Here is a 17740-nt window from a genome sequence, read left to right on the forward strand (position 1 = left end):
AATCGATATTCCAGAAAAAAAAAAATTCAATCTAGAATTAATAAGAATCTTAAAATGAAAAACACTTTTAAAAAAAATTTAATACAACCAAAATGATAAATTATTTGAACTTCAATTTAAAGAAGCGGACTCACTATTATAATCGACTGGCCTAACCTGTCTGCGAACAGTAGTACATTCATAAAACTAGAAGGCAACCACCTTCAAGCTTCTGTAATTTTTTTCTATATAAAAGAGTTTTATAAATATAAACCATGAAACCAACTGAAAAAACGGGAAACGAGATTTTCTCGTGTTTTTCAAGTAGGAACGAAAACAGAAGATGGGACCCGCCGCAACCCATACGCTCCAAACGACAAGCCGACAACGTGGGTCCACAAAACACAGGTCTCAACACGTCGGAGTTAGGACCGCGTGGGGCCCTCGCTTGGTGAACACGTATCTTGTGACACGTGGGGAACAGGGAAACATCGGATTTAATGTGGACAGCTCAACTGACGATGGGAAGGGACACGATTGGCCAAGCTTTCAGGTCCGGGAATTTGTGAAACGTTTTTAAGTCCGTTTGCCACGTGGAGCACTCTGGCGTAGCCTGAGCTCGGCCTTTGACGGCGTCGTACTGGGGGACAAAGTCCGTCAACGGTGGATCGGCTCATGTATGTAAGTGGGCCCAAGGAATGGAGAAAAATATCATATGCCCACATTATCATACAGTTCCATGCTCCCCCACACTCATTCACAGTGAGATGGTGACACCTCATTTGGAAGTCTCTAATTTAAGAGGGAACAATCAAATGATGTGGAATTTTGCCAACTAAAGTTGAATAATGGTATCTTCTTTAGTTCAAGCCACATCTCCACTAATCAATTGCATTAGGTTAAGATAAGCTAAATGATGATAAGGTTTTCATATTAGTTACTTTTATTATTGTCGACGGAACTGTTATGAATTAGCACTCTAAAATAATCATCATGCATTCTATCTGACGAAAAATGTTAATAACGCGTCATTAGGTTACCATAGAAGATATTTTGAAGGAATAATTATAATTAGAAGACACCATATACAAGACAATTAAATTAAGCAATTAAAAATGATGAAGTTTCACAATCTTGTCCATGTCCAAATGGGACAAATCAAGACACAACTTTTTTGACTTTAAGATTTGTCTTATCATGGATGGACGGACCACCCATATCCTTCGTTTGTATTTTACTTCAAGTTAATATTTAGCGTTGGACCTAAACCTTCTAGGCCCTACATTTTTCTTGGGAAATTATAGAATGGCTTCTGAAAACTTTATTTTCATTTCACCAAATCACTTATTCAAGAAAAAATAAATAAAACATTCTAGGGAACTATGTTTGGTCAGTCCATCCCAACTCAACTTTCTCAAACCCGGCCCAAGATTAAAAACCAAAAGCTTCCTCAAGAAAAACTGAGATGGGCTGCAATGTATAACTACAACCAAAGCTCTCTTATCTTCTTCTACTAGGCAAAATACTCTGCTCAAGTGTAATTCAGTGTGAAAAGCTTCTACTATTGTACCACTCTGTACGAAGGTTTATGTGAAAAGGAGAATTTCTATGGGCAAATACTCTTGCTTACTGATGTGTTTATTACTTTATTTCTTCTCTGGATTCACTGATTCTTGAGTGCTACAACCGGTACATGCTGTGCAAGCTGGAGCAGGGGTGTCAGATATACCGATCCGCATTGTTTGCTGCTTCACTTCATTTTCAGGAACATGAACAAGGGCATCCATGATTAGTATGTCCCAATCACGAGGTATGAGATATGAAAGCCAGGTGTCATCTGCGAAAGAGAAATCGGTATCAAAACCCAAGTGATATGTACTATGTAGTTGAAATCCAGAATCAAACACAAAATATTATAGTTAGTATTCGAACATTCTGCACAAGCCAATTTGTAAAGGACCCAGCATTGACAAGGAGAAAAAGTACAGAGCAACAAAGGATGCCTATCAATTATCTGGGTTTGGATGTAAAATCATGCACAGCTGTTATGGTTTTAGATGTAAAATCAAGTAGCACACACACGGAAGTGCATGAAGAAGAATCCTAATACCAAAATAAGAAACACTGGAGTGTGCTTGAGCACATGTGCATAATGTATGTCTTAAGTGTATGTGCTTGTGTCTCTGGACATGCGATGATCTGTTTGTGTGTAGGTAAATCAATACGAACCTCCATTACGTACAGCCTTCACCTCCAAGACTCCCCCACCTCGTGGTCCGGAAACAGGAAATGTGCAAGATACAGAATGCCGCTTATGAGCTACTGCAAGCGATGCATTGTACCATGAGCCCTTCACAATAGGTTCCCCTATAGCTTCTATGATTGCCGGGTTCTTACTGGCTTTCTCCATGGCCTTGCTGCAAAATTTTCAGGAAAGGATTAAACGTGAAGCCATAACCTAAGTATACATATAGGACAGTGAAATGGTTTAGGGTTGTTCCTCAACCTCTATATAGCCCCTTCCCCCTTCCAAGAAAACTCTCATTCTTCCCACAGACCACTACCAATGAACCAACAGTCTATAAGTAGAACTGCCTAAACTTCCAACTTCAAGTGGGAACATTGTGTCATGATTGGTGTATGTAGAGGAAACAAAGCACACACCAAACAAGAAAGATGCTGACACGTAAGACATTTATTCCAGATAAGATGAAGTCATAAACAAAATTTGGCTAGTTTTACTCGCCCTCCCTCCCTCTCTACAATATTAACTCGTAATTTCTATGGTTTCTTTAAAGCTTATGCGAAAAACTTCTCATGAACTACATTACAAGAATGCTCAAATTCTGTGCACATTACCAAGTTGTCGATTGCACAGTTTGATCTAATTAGTAAAGCCAGTCATATAACTGGTCCAAACTATTTTCAAACACAAGAAATGAAAACCACATTTTCCAATCAAATGAGCTTAGATTCTAAGCTAAAATAGCAGACACACACACAAGACAAGACTTCATAACGTTAAGAAAACCAATCACATACAAAAATACATATTGTTATTAGAAATACCCAATGCAACCATCCCAAGTTCCCTATTTGAGCAGGCACAAACAGATCTATCATATTGTTTAAGACACAAGAGAAAAAAGTCCCAGATAATCTGAAAAATACCTGCTGCAGCTCTGATAAATAACAAGATCATTAAGAGCGCTCAAAGCTACACCTCCCGTAGTCGTAATCAGAAGAAAAGACACTGCTTTACGACCAAACGAGCTCTTCCCTTCATCCACAGTCTTTGCCGAACTGCAGCAATAATTCACATATATATGATCTCAAAACTACAAAACTACGAAATGGGTTTAGCCCATAATAATAATTGTTGTTGAAAGAAAAAAAGCTGCCATAGCTGTAACAGCTGCTATTCAAATGGGAATTAGAATTTGATCAGAAATCAGGGGTTTTGAATAAAAACAGTATAAATTTGAACCTGGAAATCTGTGATGCTGAGGAGCTCTTGTTGAACAACGAAACCAACCTCCTCGCCAGCATTTCTCTCTCACTCTGAGTCCTCTCTCGCGTATGCTGTGTTCTAGTAGTACTTCTGGTGCCCTTCGCTTCCAATTTTCACGCACCTACCGTGACCGACTGGACCGTTTTGTCCTTCTCAAAGTAAAGAGTGTGTATCTGGAGTCGAGGTCCATTTCGTCAAAAGGCCCATGGTTCCTTTTTGCTTGGGTAATTTCATGACCCAATTACAATTTATTTATTTTAATACAACCAATATTGAGGAGTATATTTGATTAGAGGACTTCGGGTGAAAGGGTAACTGCTTTTAATCACTTTACAAATTAATGAAAAAAAGTTTTCGACTGCCGAATCCTTAGCTTAGTCTGCCTTGTCGAGGTAAAGGATTACTACTAACGAGTATGTCAGTTCTGTTTTTTCTTTAGTCCACTTGGTTCATCGAACTGGAAATAGGACGGGGAGTGGTGACCCTCATCAGCCTACACCCCAACTACCCCTCTGACTGAGCCATCCCGTTCTTCTCGATAACGAGGGCTGCCTGCCCCATGACCCAATTACAAAGGAATTAATATGATAAACCAAGTTTTTGTTCTTGGTAAATTTCACTAATGCTTCGACATTTTAGTTTGTATCTCATTATAGCGTTTAACTTTAGGCATGTTTGGTTATAATTTACCCTAATACAGGGTAGGGATTAGAAATTTTAGCTTTCTTTGGGACCAAAAGCAATAGCACCGTTAGATGCCTTATCTTTTAAATTATATATATATATATATACACAAGAATGTCAAGTATACATAGAGTTACAGCTTACAACAAGGCTGGCCTTCAAATCTAATGGCTCACTAATCTATATATCAATATAACACGTGCAGGGTGAAAGAAACAGTGATTCTTCAAGTGGGTTTCTGCACTAACCAAGCAAACTCAACTTCTTTCATCTCCCACCCAATTGTTCTTCTCCTTTGGTCCAGTGGGACCTTCCTCCCCATAAAGCTCAACTGGAAACTTACTGAAAATGTTCTCCACTGAATATTTAAACATCACAGGCAAAAGACTGATAACTTTATCAAGCTCAGTTCTTGAATTGTACACAATTGTTGGACCCCATTCTCTCATAAAATTCAGCCAACATGGCTCAGTAACTACCCCGTCTCCAAGATACTCAGCTGAAACAAGTTCGTAATGGACACTCGAATCCACAGATAGATTACTACAAGCAGCATCGTTCCTTATTCCAACTCCAAGCTTGTCCGACCCCTGAAGGTAAGTCCCGGGATGAGGGTAGCTCGCATGTCCACTTTTCGATGAGTAGACAATAGCTCTATTCCCTTCTATGTACTCCAAATCATATGCATCTACCCATTTGCCACCGCTGTGCTGTGAGAAGTATATACTCCAAAGCTCTCCTGAAAAGTTGCAGATGCGGAGTGTGAAATGCTCCCAGTCACCCACATGCTGTCCGATCTTGCTAAGAGGGATGTCGAGAGGCCCAACTTTGATAGTGGCTGGTCCATTGAAGGGGCAAAACACCCACATTGCAATGTCAGAAAAAATCCCACCAAGAGCTGGTTTCACATGAACATATAGTTTTGCACTTTCCAAGTTTCCATGTGTTATAATTTCTCTTCGATCATCATTCGGCAAGTCAATCCAAAACTGGCCATCATTTGCCCCCCCACTTGGCAAGTTTGAGCCGCTACCATCAATAGCCTCACCAACAGATGTGCCAGATTTGTACAATAATGCTCCACTTTTGAAAAACCATGAAACAGAAGATGGCAAGTAGACCTCTTCTGGATGAAAGAAAACGGTGGGTCCATAATGATTGATAAGTGAATGAATTTGATCAAGATTTGGCATTCCAGATAGCTTAGGATTCAGATTCTTCAAGCATCTAATGTGTAGATCCTTTACAATGCCCAAGTCGTTACTGCAGAAAAATGTACCTACAGAAACCCCCTTCCCCATCATTCCCCGATGATGTGGTCTCGTAGTCCAAACTTGAAAAGGAAGGTTGAGCGATGTTGTAATGGCATTAAGAATGAGTGTGTAAGTTTCACATCTGTCAGTTAAATCAGCTCGAACACACCTCACTTCATCCAGCCCAGGTTTGTCAGGCTTGTTAGTCACTAAAAATCCCATTGCTTTGTAACCTTCAGGTGGCTGAGGTAGCCAAAAGTAGCCACATGCACCATAAATTTCCTCATTTCCATCGTCAGGACTCCATACTAATGTGTAATCAAGTGGTTTGCTGAGAGCCGGGGACTTGACACGCTCCAAAACATCGGCTGTTTCTGGCATATCGGCCTCTCTAACCACAAGAACAAAACCGTGTAAAGGCTTATCATTAGATTGGCAATAGTGGCCAATGCTATGGAATCCATCAGGTATTCCCGCTGGTTTATAAAATGTAACACATTTTTTCTTGTCCTCTGGCAGAGAGCAGGTCCAGATGAACTCAAATCTGTTGATTTTAAAAACCTCTATTTCTCCAAGACTTACTTTTCCAGAAGCAAAACCTTCACCTGAGAAGGAAAATACATGCTAAAATCACTTAGAAAAGTAATCCAATATGTCATTCAAATAAATAACTGGAATCACAAGACTCAGTTTTAAACTCTAGGTTCAGGAATTCTGTTGAACACTTTTCATCATTCTCTACTATGAATGCCCAAACACTCAGTTTTCTCATTGACTTTATTAAGTTTTTACTTTTTTGCGTAAAGTTAAAACTCAGGCATGCTTGAAGATGTTTATGTATTTGCACAACCTCCAAAATTTTGCATGTTAATCAAAATTCAGCTGCAACATAGGTGAGTATGAAACTACAAAAAGATTGAAAGAATTTCAGAACCTCTTCATAATTAATCCCAATAACGAAGATAGCTAAATAATATGTAAGAATGGCTTTCAAAATAGGGAAAAATATTGAAAAGGGCAGAAAGGAGATGGTAAGCAGTATACAGATATCACCCCATCATAACTTGGAGAGTATATATGGAAACTGAACCCCAAAAGAAACAAGCTATATACAACATGCTAATTCCAACAAAACCAAAAAAAGAGATACACCATAATCTAGAAATCTCACAATAAACAACAGCAAGCACGCTAAGCACTCAAAAGAAGAAAAACAACATCCACACATAAAATGAAGTTCAAAATATTTTGAGGCACAAAACTGACATGCATATCTCTATCTCATATTCTATTATTCAAGTAAAGCAAGAACAGATACGCGGCCCCAACTGTTGGAGCTTTTAAGTAAGCAATTCTGTACTCAGAAAAATAAAACATCAGAACTAAAGGAATATTTCATAGTTCCTACCCTTCTACAAGCCTCAGCAAACTAAACCTAGCTATTAAGGGCATAAAAGACCATTTATAAGGGGAAAGAAGCTTTGAGAGGGACACAAAGGAGAAAAGGAATATATTCTAGTAATATGACTAAGATTTGTATGAGAAACTATAAAGAGAAATAACCAAACAACCAATATGAAGTTAAACCATCCCAACCAAAAGGTGCATTCTTTTGATGTCATGCATCATATGTGGTAAAATACAACTTATCCCCAGTCTAAAGCATATGATCAATGGAGAGGCTCTTTGCACACAAAATTCTGCACTACCGATGAAAAACTGAGTCATCAAGCAACACAGTAGACTAAACGCACTTATGACTGAACCATGATATTGTGAATTTTGACATGTTATAGGAGCATGGCCAACCATAGAGTAGCCTGCCGAGAGGACAAACTTACCAGAAGATACAAAATAACATATACAAACAGAAAATATTGGGCTTGCATAGATTGTAATTTTCATATTAGCAGCCAAGCTCAAATTCAAACGGCCATTGGAGCTTCATGATTCCCAGAATATGCTAAATTCTGATAAGTCCAGGTACTTTGTATGAGGAAATCAAACTAACCATATAAATCAGTAATTCCCATATAAAGCAAGCACTGATTAGTTGGTGGAAAACAAGTAACTTTTTTTTTCTGTACAAATGGAAAAAAAAATAGTTTTGTTTACAACATAGTTACAATTTATCTAAAAAGAGAACGGCTATAATTCATGATCCATTCAACAACCAGAAACATCCATTAACCAAAAAAAGCAAACTATCACAACCGCAATTGATTGTCTTCAGCACAATTCGCAAACCATACTGCCCAAAATCCATGAACAATCCAAATAGTAATAGAAACCCACATTTTAAATTACCAAACAAAACGAACAATCCAACAAAGATCAAAGCTTTGCACTAAAACCTTCATACCTGGAGGCCACTGAGGAATGGGATCAGGCAGAGAGAAGGGTTCAGGCTCTGGTGGGAATAAATCGGAGAGTTTCTTCCAATAGAAGCACTTGCACCCGAACATCGTTTCCCCGAAACCGAAACTCTCTCTGCCTCTTTCTCGCTCTCACATAAACAGGACGAGGGTCTGCCTCTGTATCCTTGATTCTATAATCGCAAACGTAACACACGGTTCTGAAATTTTTTATGGATATACACCGCCTTTAAGTAGAGATATTTCAAAATTCTGTGAGAAAGAAGAGTCATTCTTTTGGGGCCCTCTCCCACAGTTCACAACTTTAGAGCTCGATAATGAAAGATGATGATTTGATTTGAATGCAAAAGACGACATGATATTTAATTAAAAATTTGTGTTCATGGTGCAATACTGCTAAGTAGATAAGGGATTTTTCATTTTCTCTTTTTTTTTTAATGTATAAAAAGAAATAACTAAGAGAATCTCGACGAATTCTTAAATCATATAAATCAAATTTTAATCAAAACATGAAAACTAGAAATTTTGGAAAATCAAAGAATGAAGCTTTTCTTAAGAAGAGTTCACCTTTATTTATGGGAAAGTTGCTCGTGATAAAGTGAATGCAACCAATGAGGATGATAGGGCACTTTGGTCGTATTTGAAAAGAAAAACAAGGGGGATTGACCATGATAGTCTGAATATTCTTTAGTAGTAAACAGTAAATTGTAATTTGAGACGGAAACAAGCATTCTTTTTTTCTTTTTTTCTTTTTTTCTTTTTTTCGGTCAAAGAGATGCTTCATTGAAATAAAAAGAAACTAACATAAAGTCTCCAGGAAAGAAGGAACTCCACTCAATCAAGAGAAACAAGCATTCATAGGTAGTGTTTTTTCAACACTTCCAACATGTCATGTCATCTTATTACGATCCCTCTCAAAATTTATGATTCTGAAATGAAATGTAATAGATGAAAAGATAAAAAGGGCGATATTTTTCGGTTGAGAAGGAGAATTTGAACACAGAATTTCGGTCGCATACTACTACTAGCGCAATTCCTTGCAAAAAAGAAACTACATTCCTCAAATGAACTTTCTTCCCATGTGGGCTTGTGTTGGGAAGCTTATGGTGCACTGGTGCATATTGTAGGACACGACACAATAAATGACGTCGTGTCGGTCCAATCATAATTTTCAGTCTTTTTTTTTTTGTGGTCAACTGGAGAATTCATAATTCTCAGTTTCTGCTACGTGTACGGCTGTAAAAGTAGTTGTATTTAATTAATTCAACACGGGCGGTCGTTTGGTCTCCTAAATTTTATTTTCTGCATCTTTCTCATGGCAGACAACATGCCAATGGCAATATCATGTCATTTCCTTCAAATTTTGTCTGATTTTTCTTTCGTACTAATAGACAAAAAATATATATATATATATATATTATATTTTAACTACCTTTTAATGAAGCAAATTATTTGCTCCACACAATGAAGAGAATACATTCCTCATCAAATAACCACAATTATCATAAGGTGTATCGATTTTGACCCTTCTGGTACTTGTAAGACTTTCAAGGAAAAAGAAAAGATGAATTTTCTTGTGGTGTAGAAACAAGGTGTGCAGAAAGTATTAGTTAATTCTATAAAATGTCGTGGACATAGCTTACCCAAATTGACTAGAACAAATTACACATCTCTCTCCTCGTAATTTAGAGTAAAATATCGCTTGCTTTTATATAAAAAATTCTACAAAATGTCACAATGCATGTCAACGACGATCGAACAGTTGTACATAGATATTACTGGTTGTTGGGTCCAAGTGTCAAAAGCCATCCAACGGAGCATATGATGCAGGACAGAGCTTTCAGCTTCATGAGGTTCCAGTGAGCATTCCCATTTTCGAATTAACTAAAAAAGACAAGTAGATATTTTGCACCCAAGTTAAATCCGAGCCTTCTCAGCCATTCAAATAATATCATAATTTCCATTTACAAGAAAAGGGCAATCACAACTCAATATTAAACACATTTCTAGCCGGCCCTTTATATATCAGCAGCACTGTTGCAGAAGACTCAATAATTAATTCTTCTTTGTCATTTACGGCATTGGTTGGAACCCCAGAAAGCTGGTATGCTTTTTTCTTCTCCTCCTTCCTCCTTGCAATTTCATTTTCTCAAGCTTTGAAGCTTTTCTTCATGGGAGTGTTTTTTTTGTTTTTTTTTTAAATTTATAATTATTTTTTATTCTGAAGAGAAATGTTGCCTTCATAAACATAGCACTTTCTTTCTTGTGTCTGCAACTGCATAATTGAAGAAAAAAGGGTTAATTTATTTTCCATTGTGCAACTTCATAATGCAACTCCAGTAACTCATATATATTATGTTGTCATTTTGCAGAGAATTTTCATCTACAGAGCAGAACAGGGAAAATCAGCAAAAAAAGCTTTCTTTCGAAGAATATCAATCATGTTGCTGAGGAGCTCATCAACACCAGTTATTGGATCTCTCCTTTCATCATTCTCAGCAGACAGTCCCAATATCATTAGCAACCATCACTCTGAGCCCACCAAACCAACCACCATCCACCATACTCCCTCCAAATTCTCATTCCACCAAACTTGGGCTCTCAACATCTCACACAATTCCTCACCAATCTCTCCCTCTGTTGATTCTGACCGGTTTTCGTCCCACGGGTTTCCGTCCCACGGGTTTCGAAGGGCTCAGTCTGATGGGAACCTGGAAGGACTACTGGCCTATGCTTCTTGTGACCAAAATGAAGATCTTGTCTGTGACTTAAAACCACCCAAGATTTTTCCTGGAAGATTCAAGTGCACAATGCTGCAAACTATCCCATCTTTTTCACTTCATAACTCAGATGAAGAAGAAGATAGTGATATAGAATATGAGGATGAGGAAGAAGAGTTTGAGGAGAATGTGGAGAGAGTTGTGGCTATGGAAGGTGAAAATGTTGGTTTAGCGGAGAAGGTGAAGAACATGAGCTTAACTCAGGATGTGAAATTTTTGGACAAAATATGGAGTGCAGGTTTTGAAGAGAAAAGAGAGCTTGTGAGTCGAGAAATGCATCTTGCAAAGGGGCTTGGGATTGGTGGAGGCGGCGGCGGGGGTAGCCGCGGTAGAGGAGAAGTTAATTGGGGAGGATCTGGCGATGATGGAGGAGACAACCATGGGGCTGAGGGGCATTACAAGAAGCTGGTTGAGGAAAATCCAGGCAACCCCTTGTTTCTTGGAAATTATGCTCAATTTTTGTATCAGGTGAGCCTCTTCTGCTTCAATAAATTTGTGTTTTTGACGTTCTTTTTTTTTTTATCTTTGTGAGTGTGCTCAAATTGCATGTTTGTTTTCAGACCAACAGAGACCTTCATGGAGCAGAGGAATATTACTCTCGAGCCATCCTAGCAGACCCTAAAGATGGTGAAGTTTTGGCTCAATATGCTAATTTAGTATGGGAGCTGCACCACGACCAAGATAGAGCCCTGAGCTACTATGAACGAGCAGTTCAAGCTGCACCTCAAGACAGGTACGCAAATTTTTGTGTACATCAAACATGTTTTGAGATTTTGAAGACCCTGTTTAGTTTGACATAATTTTTTGCTTCTTGATTTTCAGCCATGTCCATGCGGCATATGCTAATTTCCTCTGGGAAACAGAGGAAGACGAAGATGAAGATGAAGCTTATGCGGCAGGGAACGATCTTCATGCCATCCCGTCATATCGTCACCAAGGAATTATGACTTCAGCAACTGCCTAGGAAAATTTTGATAGCTTTGTAATGAAGGTGACTATGGGAAGTAAATCTATATAGGTGATGCATTTGCGATTGTGGTCATGAATTTAAAGAGAGGAATTTTCAGTACATGATCTTTGTAGGAAACAATAATTCAGAACTTCATGAAGAATGGTCATGGCCTATGTATAAAACATTTTTTTCTGAGATGAATGGTCTCAACTTTTTCCCCTTTCTCTGGTGATAAAGGCTAAAGCAATAATAAGAATAAAACTTAAAACGTAAAAAACGTATGAGAATCATGAAAAACTGAAAGGCTTCATATAGAAAACTTGAAACAAACATCTTATCACATTTCCTCACAACTTGGGGCTTGAAAGGCCCAAAATTCCCCGCTTGAATTGCATGATAAAAACCATCCAAGGGGAGAGAAAACTTGTAAGCATAAACCGTCGACTGAAGTCCAAATAAACTTTCATGTAAGTGACACTGAAAAGTACAAATACAATTTCACGAAACCATCTAGAGGAAAATATTAGACCGGGAATCTTCTGCATCTCGAAAAGCTTTCAAACTCAGATAATGTTTCCCTTGATCTTCTGCCTGTGTGCTTCTAAAATCCCTCCTCTCTTATCGTGTGCCACGCTGTTGGAAACCATTGCCTCTCGCTCTGCTGTAATCTCCACTGTCCTGGTAACTACCCCTGCCTGAACCCCGGCCACCAAAACGCCCCCTTGTGGCTTCAGGTTGGTAACTGCCTCTGCCTCTCCCCCTTCCTCCTGCAAGTAAGGAGACAATTAGTTGAGCAAATTAGCATTTTACCTCCACTATAAAACAGTAGTATATTTCGCTACCCAAAACATGTAATGAAACCTGAAAACTATTGCTTAATACTTCGGTATATCACATTCTAAGTGCTGGTTATGCCAATTAACTTCACTAAGCATCATTCCTATAAATGTACTAAAACATTTTCTGAACTGAACTCATGAAAGACAATGATTTGGTTCCATGGAAAACCTTGAAACTAGTGAAAGCACTTAATACATCATGGAAGAACTGCAGTAAGTAGATTATATGCAATCCTATTAATGCGCTTCTGAATGACATCTCAGAACAAAAAGAAGGAACATTGCAAAGCAAAATTGATTGAGACTGAAATTGAGAGAAGGCACATCTCTACCACCAAGATATTCTAAGATTTGTGAAGGCAGCACCACTTCCATGTAGCAGCTGCCAACACCATCACATTCGTATCCACAAAATCACCTCAGTAAGGACAAAACATAACCATAAGGGCCATCTCCAAGACTCCACCCCACATCCCATAAATCTACTTGCACTTATGTATTTCCAACAGACACCCACACAGATTATAAAGATTAAATCCTATAGGCATCATCTGAAAACACTTTGCTACATCAAAGACATTAATGAAAAAATAATGAAATCAGGCACATACTTCCTCGAGCAGCTCCAGTGCTGTTTGGTCTCCGCTCCTCAATGTAGACTTGCCTTCCAGCCAACTGAATCGGAGATGCCTACAGGGAAAAACACACATTCAGGCCATGCAAAATATTTAGACTACAGAGCACGGTATAAGAGTACTGTTAACAAGAAGCTTGATAAGGTTTAATAAAATGCGCCAAACATTAAAATACAGCATCAATGGACCAGCAATCCATCACATATACCACAAAGCCCCTACAATCAAAACTAAACAGTAAAATAACACCAAGGACCACATGCAATACAAATTCCTAATAAAGGGAACTGACCAAAGATACAACAGCCACCCAATCCACATTAATTATAAAAGAATGGAGTATCTCTAAATTTTCTAGACACCAAAGTCCACAGCAATTGCCAGTAACTGACCATGTCCCACAAGAAATCCATTGCATTAAAAGATTCTACCATTTCTCTCCAACCAATCAACCCAAAAATTGCATTGAACCCCAGACATATGCAAGCATAAAATTACAAACAACAAGCACAATCCAATATATAAGCAATTATATACAAAGGCAGATAGATCCCCAACGTCAACAAGAGTGCAAGATATGGAAAGTTTAAACCCACTAAATAAATGAATGGCCAAAGACAAATTCAAGAAGACCCAAGGATCCCGAATGGATCCAATAAACATATATGAAAACTGAGAGTACTTCCATCAAATAACAGGAAACTTGCCTTAATCCATGAATATGAAAAGCGAAAGCAAATAATACATCAATTTAATAATATAAAAATTCAAACCTTGAGTGCATTGTGAACGCCAACAAGGTCTTCAAATTCAACAAAAGCATAGCAAACTCCAATTTCCTGCATCCACCAATTTCTACTTTAGCTCCTATCAAGTTCATATATAGTGGCACTAAGTAGAGAGACAAACTCACCTTGCGAGCCCTAACAAAGACCCCATCAGGTTTAATTTGACCAAAGTTCTTAAACTCATGCTCGATCTCATCTTCAGTAACCGTAGGAGGCAAGTTTCTTACATAGACGGATTTCAGTTCACCTGGAACAATTATTTAACATGAGGTTCAACTTACAAATGCTTATACTAAGTTAAATTCAATGGTTCAACCTTCACCTTCACCAAGTCTCAAGCATACAGCAGTAAATCCCCAATTCATAAAACTACAACACGTCATACGTAAGAAACTAAACTTTCATTCCTAAATTAGTCATGCATGCTCTTATTTCGAAAACCATATCGAGAATCTTTGCCACACAATTCATAATATAAATTAATGACATGGTCTTTGCATCGGTTAAATTCTGATAAAAAGCAAATAATCTCTTAGATATTCCCCTTTATAACCAGAAGTAACAAGCAGCAAGGTAAAAAAAAGTAACAATGGATAATTTAGTTTCTGAGGTCATTAAGCACTACAACATGGCTCAAAAACAAACCACCTTCTTCCTCTAGCGCGTAACCTTCCTCTGCTGCTTCTGCCCCAGACTCAGGTACAAACGATAGAGCAGAGTTGGATTGTTCAACAGTGGGCTGAGGCGTGTAATTCCATTCTGAAGGAGCTTGAGCACTTCTGGAATAAGGTTGTGGAGTTATTGCTGGTGCAGATGGCCCTTTAGCAACTCGCAACTATTATTTTCCAGTCATATACAACAAAACAGTAAAACATAAGTTATTAAAGCAAGCTCAACAAAATATGAGAAGATAGATAATTGAATATAAGATTGATGCACAATAGCAATATAGTCAAAGCCAATGCCTGCTAAAACACACACAAAGGCACAAACGGGGAAATAAACACATTCTCACAGGGAAGTAGCAGGAGTCATGGGTTTAGGCACATACTATAGAAGCATAAGTTTTCTTTTCAGGCTCTCCCACCGGTTCCTCCACAGAAACAGCAGGTGTTTCTTGAACAGTGTTCACCACGCTTTGAAATGAAGCATATGTTTCCTCTGCAGGAGTTTCCTCCACCACAACTTCAGTCTCATAATCTTGCTGCACCTGTTGCTCTGGGAGACTATACTTGTCAACTGGATCATCTTCTATATCAACAGAGTTCATGTACTCCCTTGCCTCTTCCTCGAAAACATAGTCAGAAACTGCAAAAACACCGAGTTATATCCAATACATACACACCAAAATATCTCCCACAAACTAATCCTTGAGATCTTTGCAATGATGCATAGAGAGAACACTTCGCTAATTCATAAGGATGATACATGCATGCATACCTTCCACAATAAACAGCCAGAAAAAGGAATATTCAAGCAGCACAAGCACACAGTTGCATAAAAGAGCTTACCCAAGTCTAATAGTAATATTATCTTGACTTACCAAGGGTAAATAGAAAATGTAAAAGAAAATAGAATCATAACCAAAATCATTACATGCTCAAAAGCGTAGTACTCTGATATTTATAAAGAAAATGTCCACACATGGGAACCCCATGCCAAAAGTAGCTCAATAAGTAAAAAAAAAAATTCCAATATAGCAACTAATAGGTGAAATCAGTACAGTATTACAATACCTGGTGGCTCTGGAAGAGGGCTAGAGGCACTCAGTTGCACATCATATCTGCCTTCTGACTGTATGGGTGCAGGATGTTGTAAAACAACTCCATCTTCAACGTACTGAAAGATATCGTTGAGAACAAAGTAACCTTTGTCCTGAGGAGCCAGAAAGAAGGTCTGGACAAATTTCCTCTTTACACTGGAGTCCCTTGTTTTAACAGAACCAGAAACCATCACAAGAATACCTCCATTCCAAGAATCGATAGAATTGATTGTCTTGACCTCAATTGAAGTAAAATGTAGTGACAGTATGTGTGTATGAATTTTCTGCAGAAGAAAAAGATGTCTAATGAACCAATGACTTAACAGGGGCGCAAAAAACAGCACAAGGGTCTCAAACAAATCAACTTAGGAATACAAATGACAGACATGCTTGTCCGTATGGAAAAGGTTATGTATGAACACTAAAAAAAATTGAGAGAAAAGACATACAAGGAACATATAACAAACATAGAAATCACAAGTAAGATAAAGCAAAAAAAAAAGGCAGGGATTACATATAAATTTGCTTCCTCGAAAACAGTATAAGGCTAAATCAAAGACATTCATCTTGCGCTCGTAATTATATCACAGACACAATATATCACAGACACAATATCTTAAATTCCTAAGGTGATAACAATTCCAACTACTCAATCCATATAAAGTGACCTTTCTTGGTCTTGGTTGGTGAATGGGATGGAGCTTTTTACTCGAACTAAAAGCACAATGCAAACAAACAAGTACTTAACAATAAAAAGATCGATTCGCATGTCGATTTCATTGATCAAACTGTATAAAAAGAACTGAACCAAGAAAGGCAACAATTACCACTATACTGGAAGCAGAATCTGTGGAATCACCATCGACATGGATAATGGAACTTCCTTCTGAGTAGAACTGATGAACAACATCTGGTTGCTTTTGAAGAACCTGATAGTACTGCCCCACAAAGTACGACCCCACCTGCAAGAACCTCAAATCACACATTACACACATACGCAGCCCTAAATCTATACATAAAAATATAAATATACACTTGAAGGTTGCAGGAATTGAATCTTGACCTGAACAGCACTAACAGCTCCAGGATAAGAACTTGCCATTGCCTCCTCTCTCAACACAAACGCATGCAGCGACGGTGAAATACTTCTGTGTTATACTCTACGAAACCCTAACTCACAGTCGTCTACACTCTGATCGATCGGTCACAGATCCACACACAAGCCAACTATATATCCCAAACCCTAAACCCAAGGTTTTACGGCACCTTGGGATTCGTCGTTCGAAAGTACCAGAAGCTCAGACCGGCAAGAAATCTTCAGAACGAAGGAAATGATACAGAGCTTAGCTTCGAGAGCGCGAGAGAGAGAGACAGAGAGAGTGGGCCTTGTATGCTCCAAAGGGTTCTGCCTCTGCTTCTTTCTGCTTTTGCTTGCTTCCGGCTTTGGTTTATGAGACTCCGATTCGCTAATTTTAAAGGGTTTTGCTGCAGAAGATCACAGCCGTTGGATTACTTCGAATCGCAACCGCTCATCAAAACCCAGGAAAGCTTGCGTAAAGATACAAAATAACCAAGGGAAAGGTATCCAACCAATCTATCAAGTAATCTCAGCGTTTCATTTTATTAAATGGACGGCTGATATTCGAATGAAGACACGTAGCACAAGGTTTTATTTATATAATTCAGATTTTATAACGCATATTTCATTTCAACTGTTCAATAACTGTCTATAATTAAAAAAAGGAAAATGCTAGGGAGACCAACTTTAGATACCAACTTGTGTACCAACTCTCTAATAGAGTGCGAGACCCATTGTATTGGTGTGCTCCACCTCTATTAGAGAGTTGGTACACAAGTTGGTTTCTAAAGTTGGTCTCCCTAGGAATATCGTTTTTAAGTTATGGACAGGGACTGAGAAGTTGAATTTTACAGGCTGAAAACATCCGGAAATACTTAACGGAAAACTTGTAGGGAATGTCTTCATACGACTTTCAGGTGTCTAATTCTAGAATGAACCGCTTGGAGAAATTTATCGATATAGAAAGAAACCTATTCTATGGTTTATTATTGGTTAATCTTGCAAACATTCTTGTGTTTTTGAATAAAGGTGTACATTGCGCAGGAGACCCTACGGCTATGCTAGACCTGCCGCCAAGCACGTTTACATTTTGCCTATTCGGAA

The 17740-nt window shown here is 38.3% G+C and overlaps 4 protein-coding genes across 5 annotated transcripts; 1 reads left to right on the top strand and 3 right to left on the bottom strand.

Annotated features, from left to right (window-relative positions):
* LOC18766679 lies at window positions 1278–3704 on the bottom strand. Its single transcript, XM_007201271.2, has 4 exons — window positions 3467–3704; window positions 3151–3282; window positions 2209–2396; window positions 1278–1816 (listed from the first exon to the last, which is right to left on the bottom strand). The coding sequence occupies exons 1-4, from the start codon at window positions 3526–3528 to the stop codon at window positions 1626–1628; spliced, it is 573 nt and encodes a 190-aa protein (XP_007201333.1). The 5' UTR covers window positions 3529–3704; the 3' UTR covers window positions 1278–1625.
* On the bottom strand, window positions 4217–8397 carry LOC18767335. Its single transcript, XM_007199681.2, has 2 exons — window positions 7790–8397; window positions 4217–6032 (listed from the first exon to the last, which is right to left on the bottom strand). Exons 1-2 carry the CDS (start codon window positions 7890–7892, stop codon window positions 4432–4434), a joined length of 1704 nt encoding a protein of 567 aa, XP_007199743.1. The 5' UTR covers window positions 7893–8397; the 3' UTR covers window positions 4217–4431.
* Window positions 9791–11731, top strand: LOC18767601. The gene is made up of 4 exons (XM_020570287.1): window positions 9791–9906; window positions 10175–11050; window positions 11143–11315; window positions 11405–11731. Exons 2-4 carry the CDS (start codon window positions 10244–10246, stop codon window positions 11544–11546), a joined length of 1122 nt encoding a protein of 373 aa, XP_020425876.1. The 5' UTR covers window positions 9791–9906; window positions 10175–10243; the 3' UTR covers window positions 11547–11731.
* On the bottom strand, window positions 11822–17135 carry LOC18767989 (putative G3BP-like protein). Of its 2 annotated transcripts, none has more exons than XM_020570286.1 (9): window positions 16622–17135; window positions 16386–16520; window positions 15533–15842; window positions 14848–15104; window positions 14442–14631; window positions 13922–14043; window positions 13782–13847; window positions 12985–13063; window positions 11822–12301 (listed from the first exon to the last, which is right to left on the bottom strand). In XM_020570286.1, exons 1-9 carry the CDS (start codon window positions 16658–16660, stop codon window positions 12153–12155), a joined length of 1347 nt encoding a protein of 448 aa, XP_020425875.1. In that variant the 5' UTR covers window positions 16661–17135; the 3' UTR covers window positions 11822–12152. The 2 variants fall into 2 exon arrangements, with proteins under 2 accessions (XP_020425875.1, XP_007201353.2); XM_007201291.2 differs by having other exon boundaries at window positions 11825–12301; window positions 14445–14631.

The sequence above is a fragment of the Prunus persica genome, chromosome G8 (assembly GCF_000346465.2).
Source record: "Prunus persica cultivar Lovell chromosome G8, Prunus_persica_NCBIv2, whole genome shotgun sequence".
In the NCBI taxonomy this organism is placed as follows: Eukaryota; Viridiplantae; Streptophyta; class Magnoliopsida; order Rosales; family Rosaceae; genus Prunus; species Prunus persica.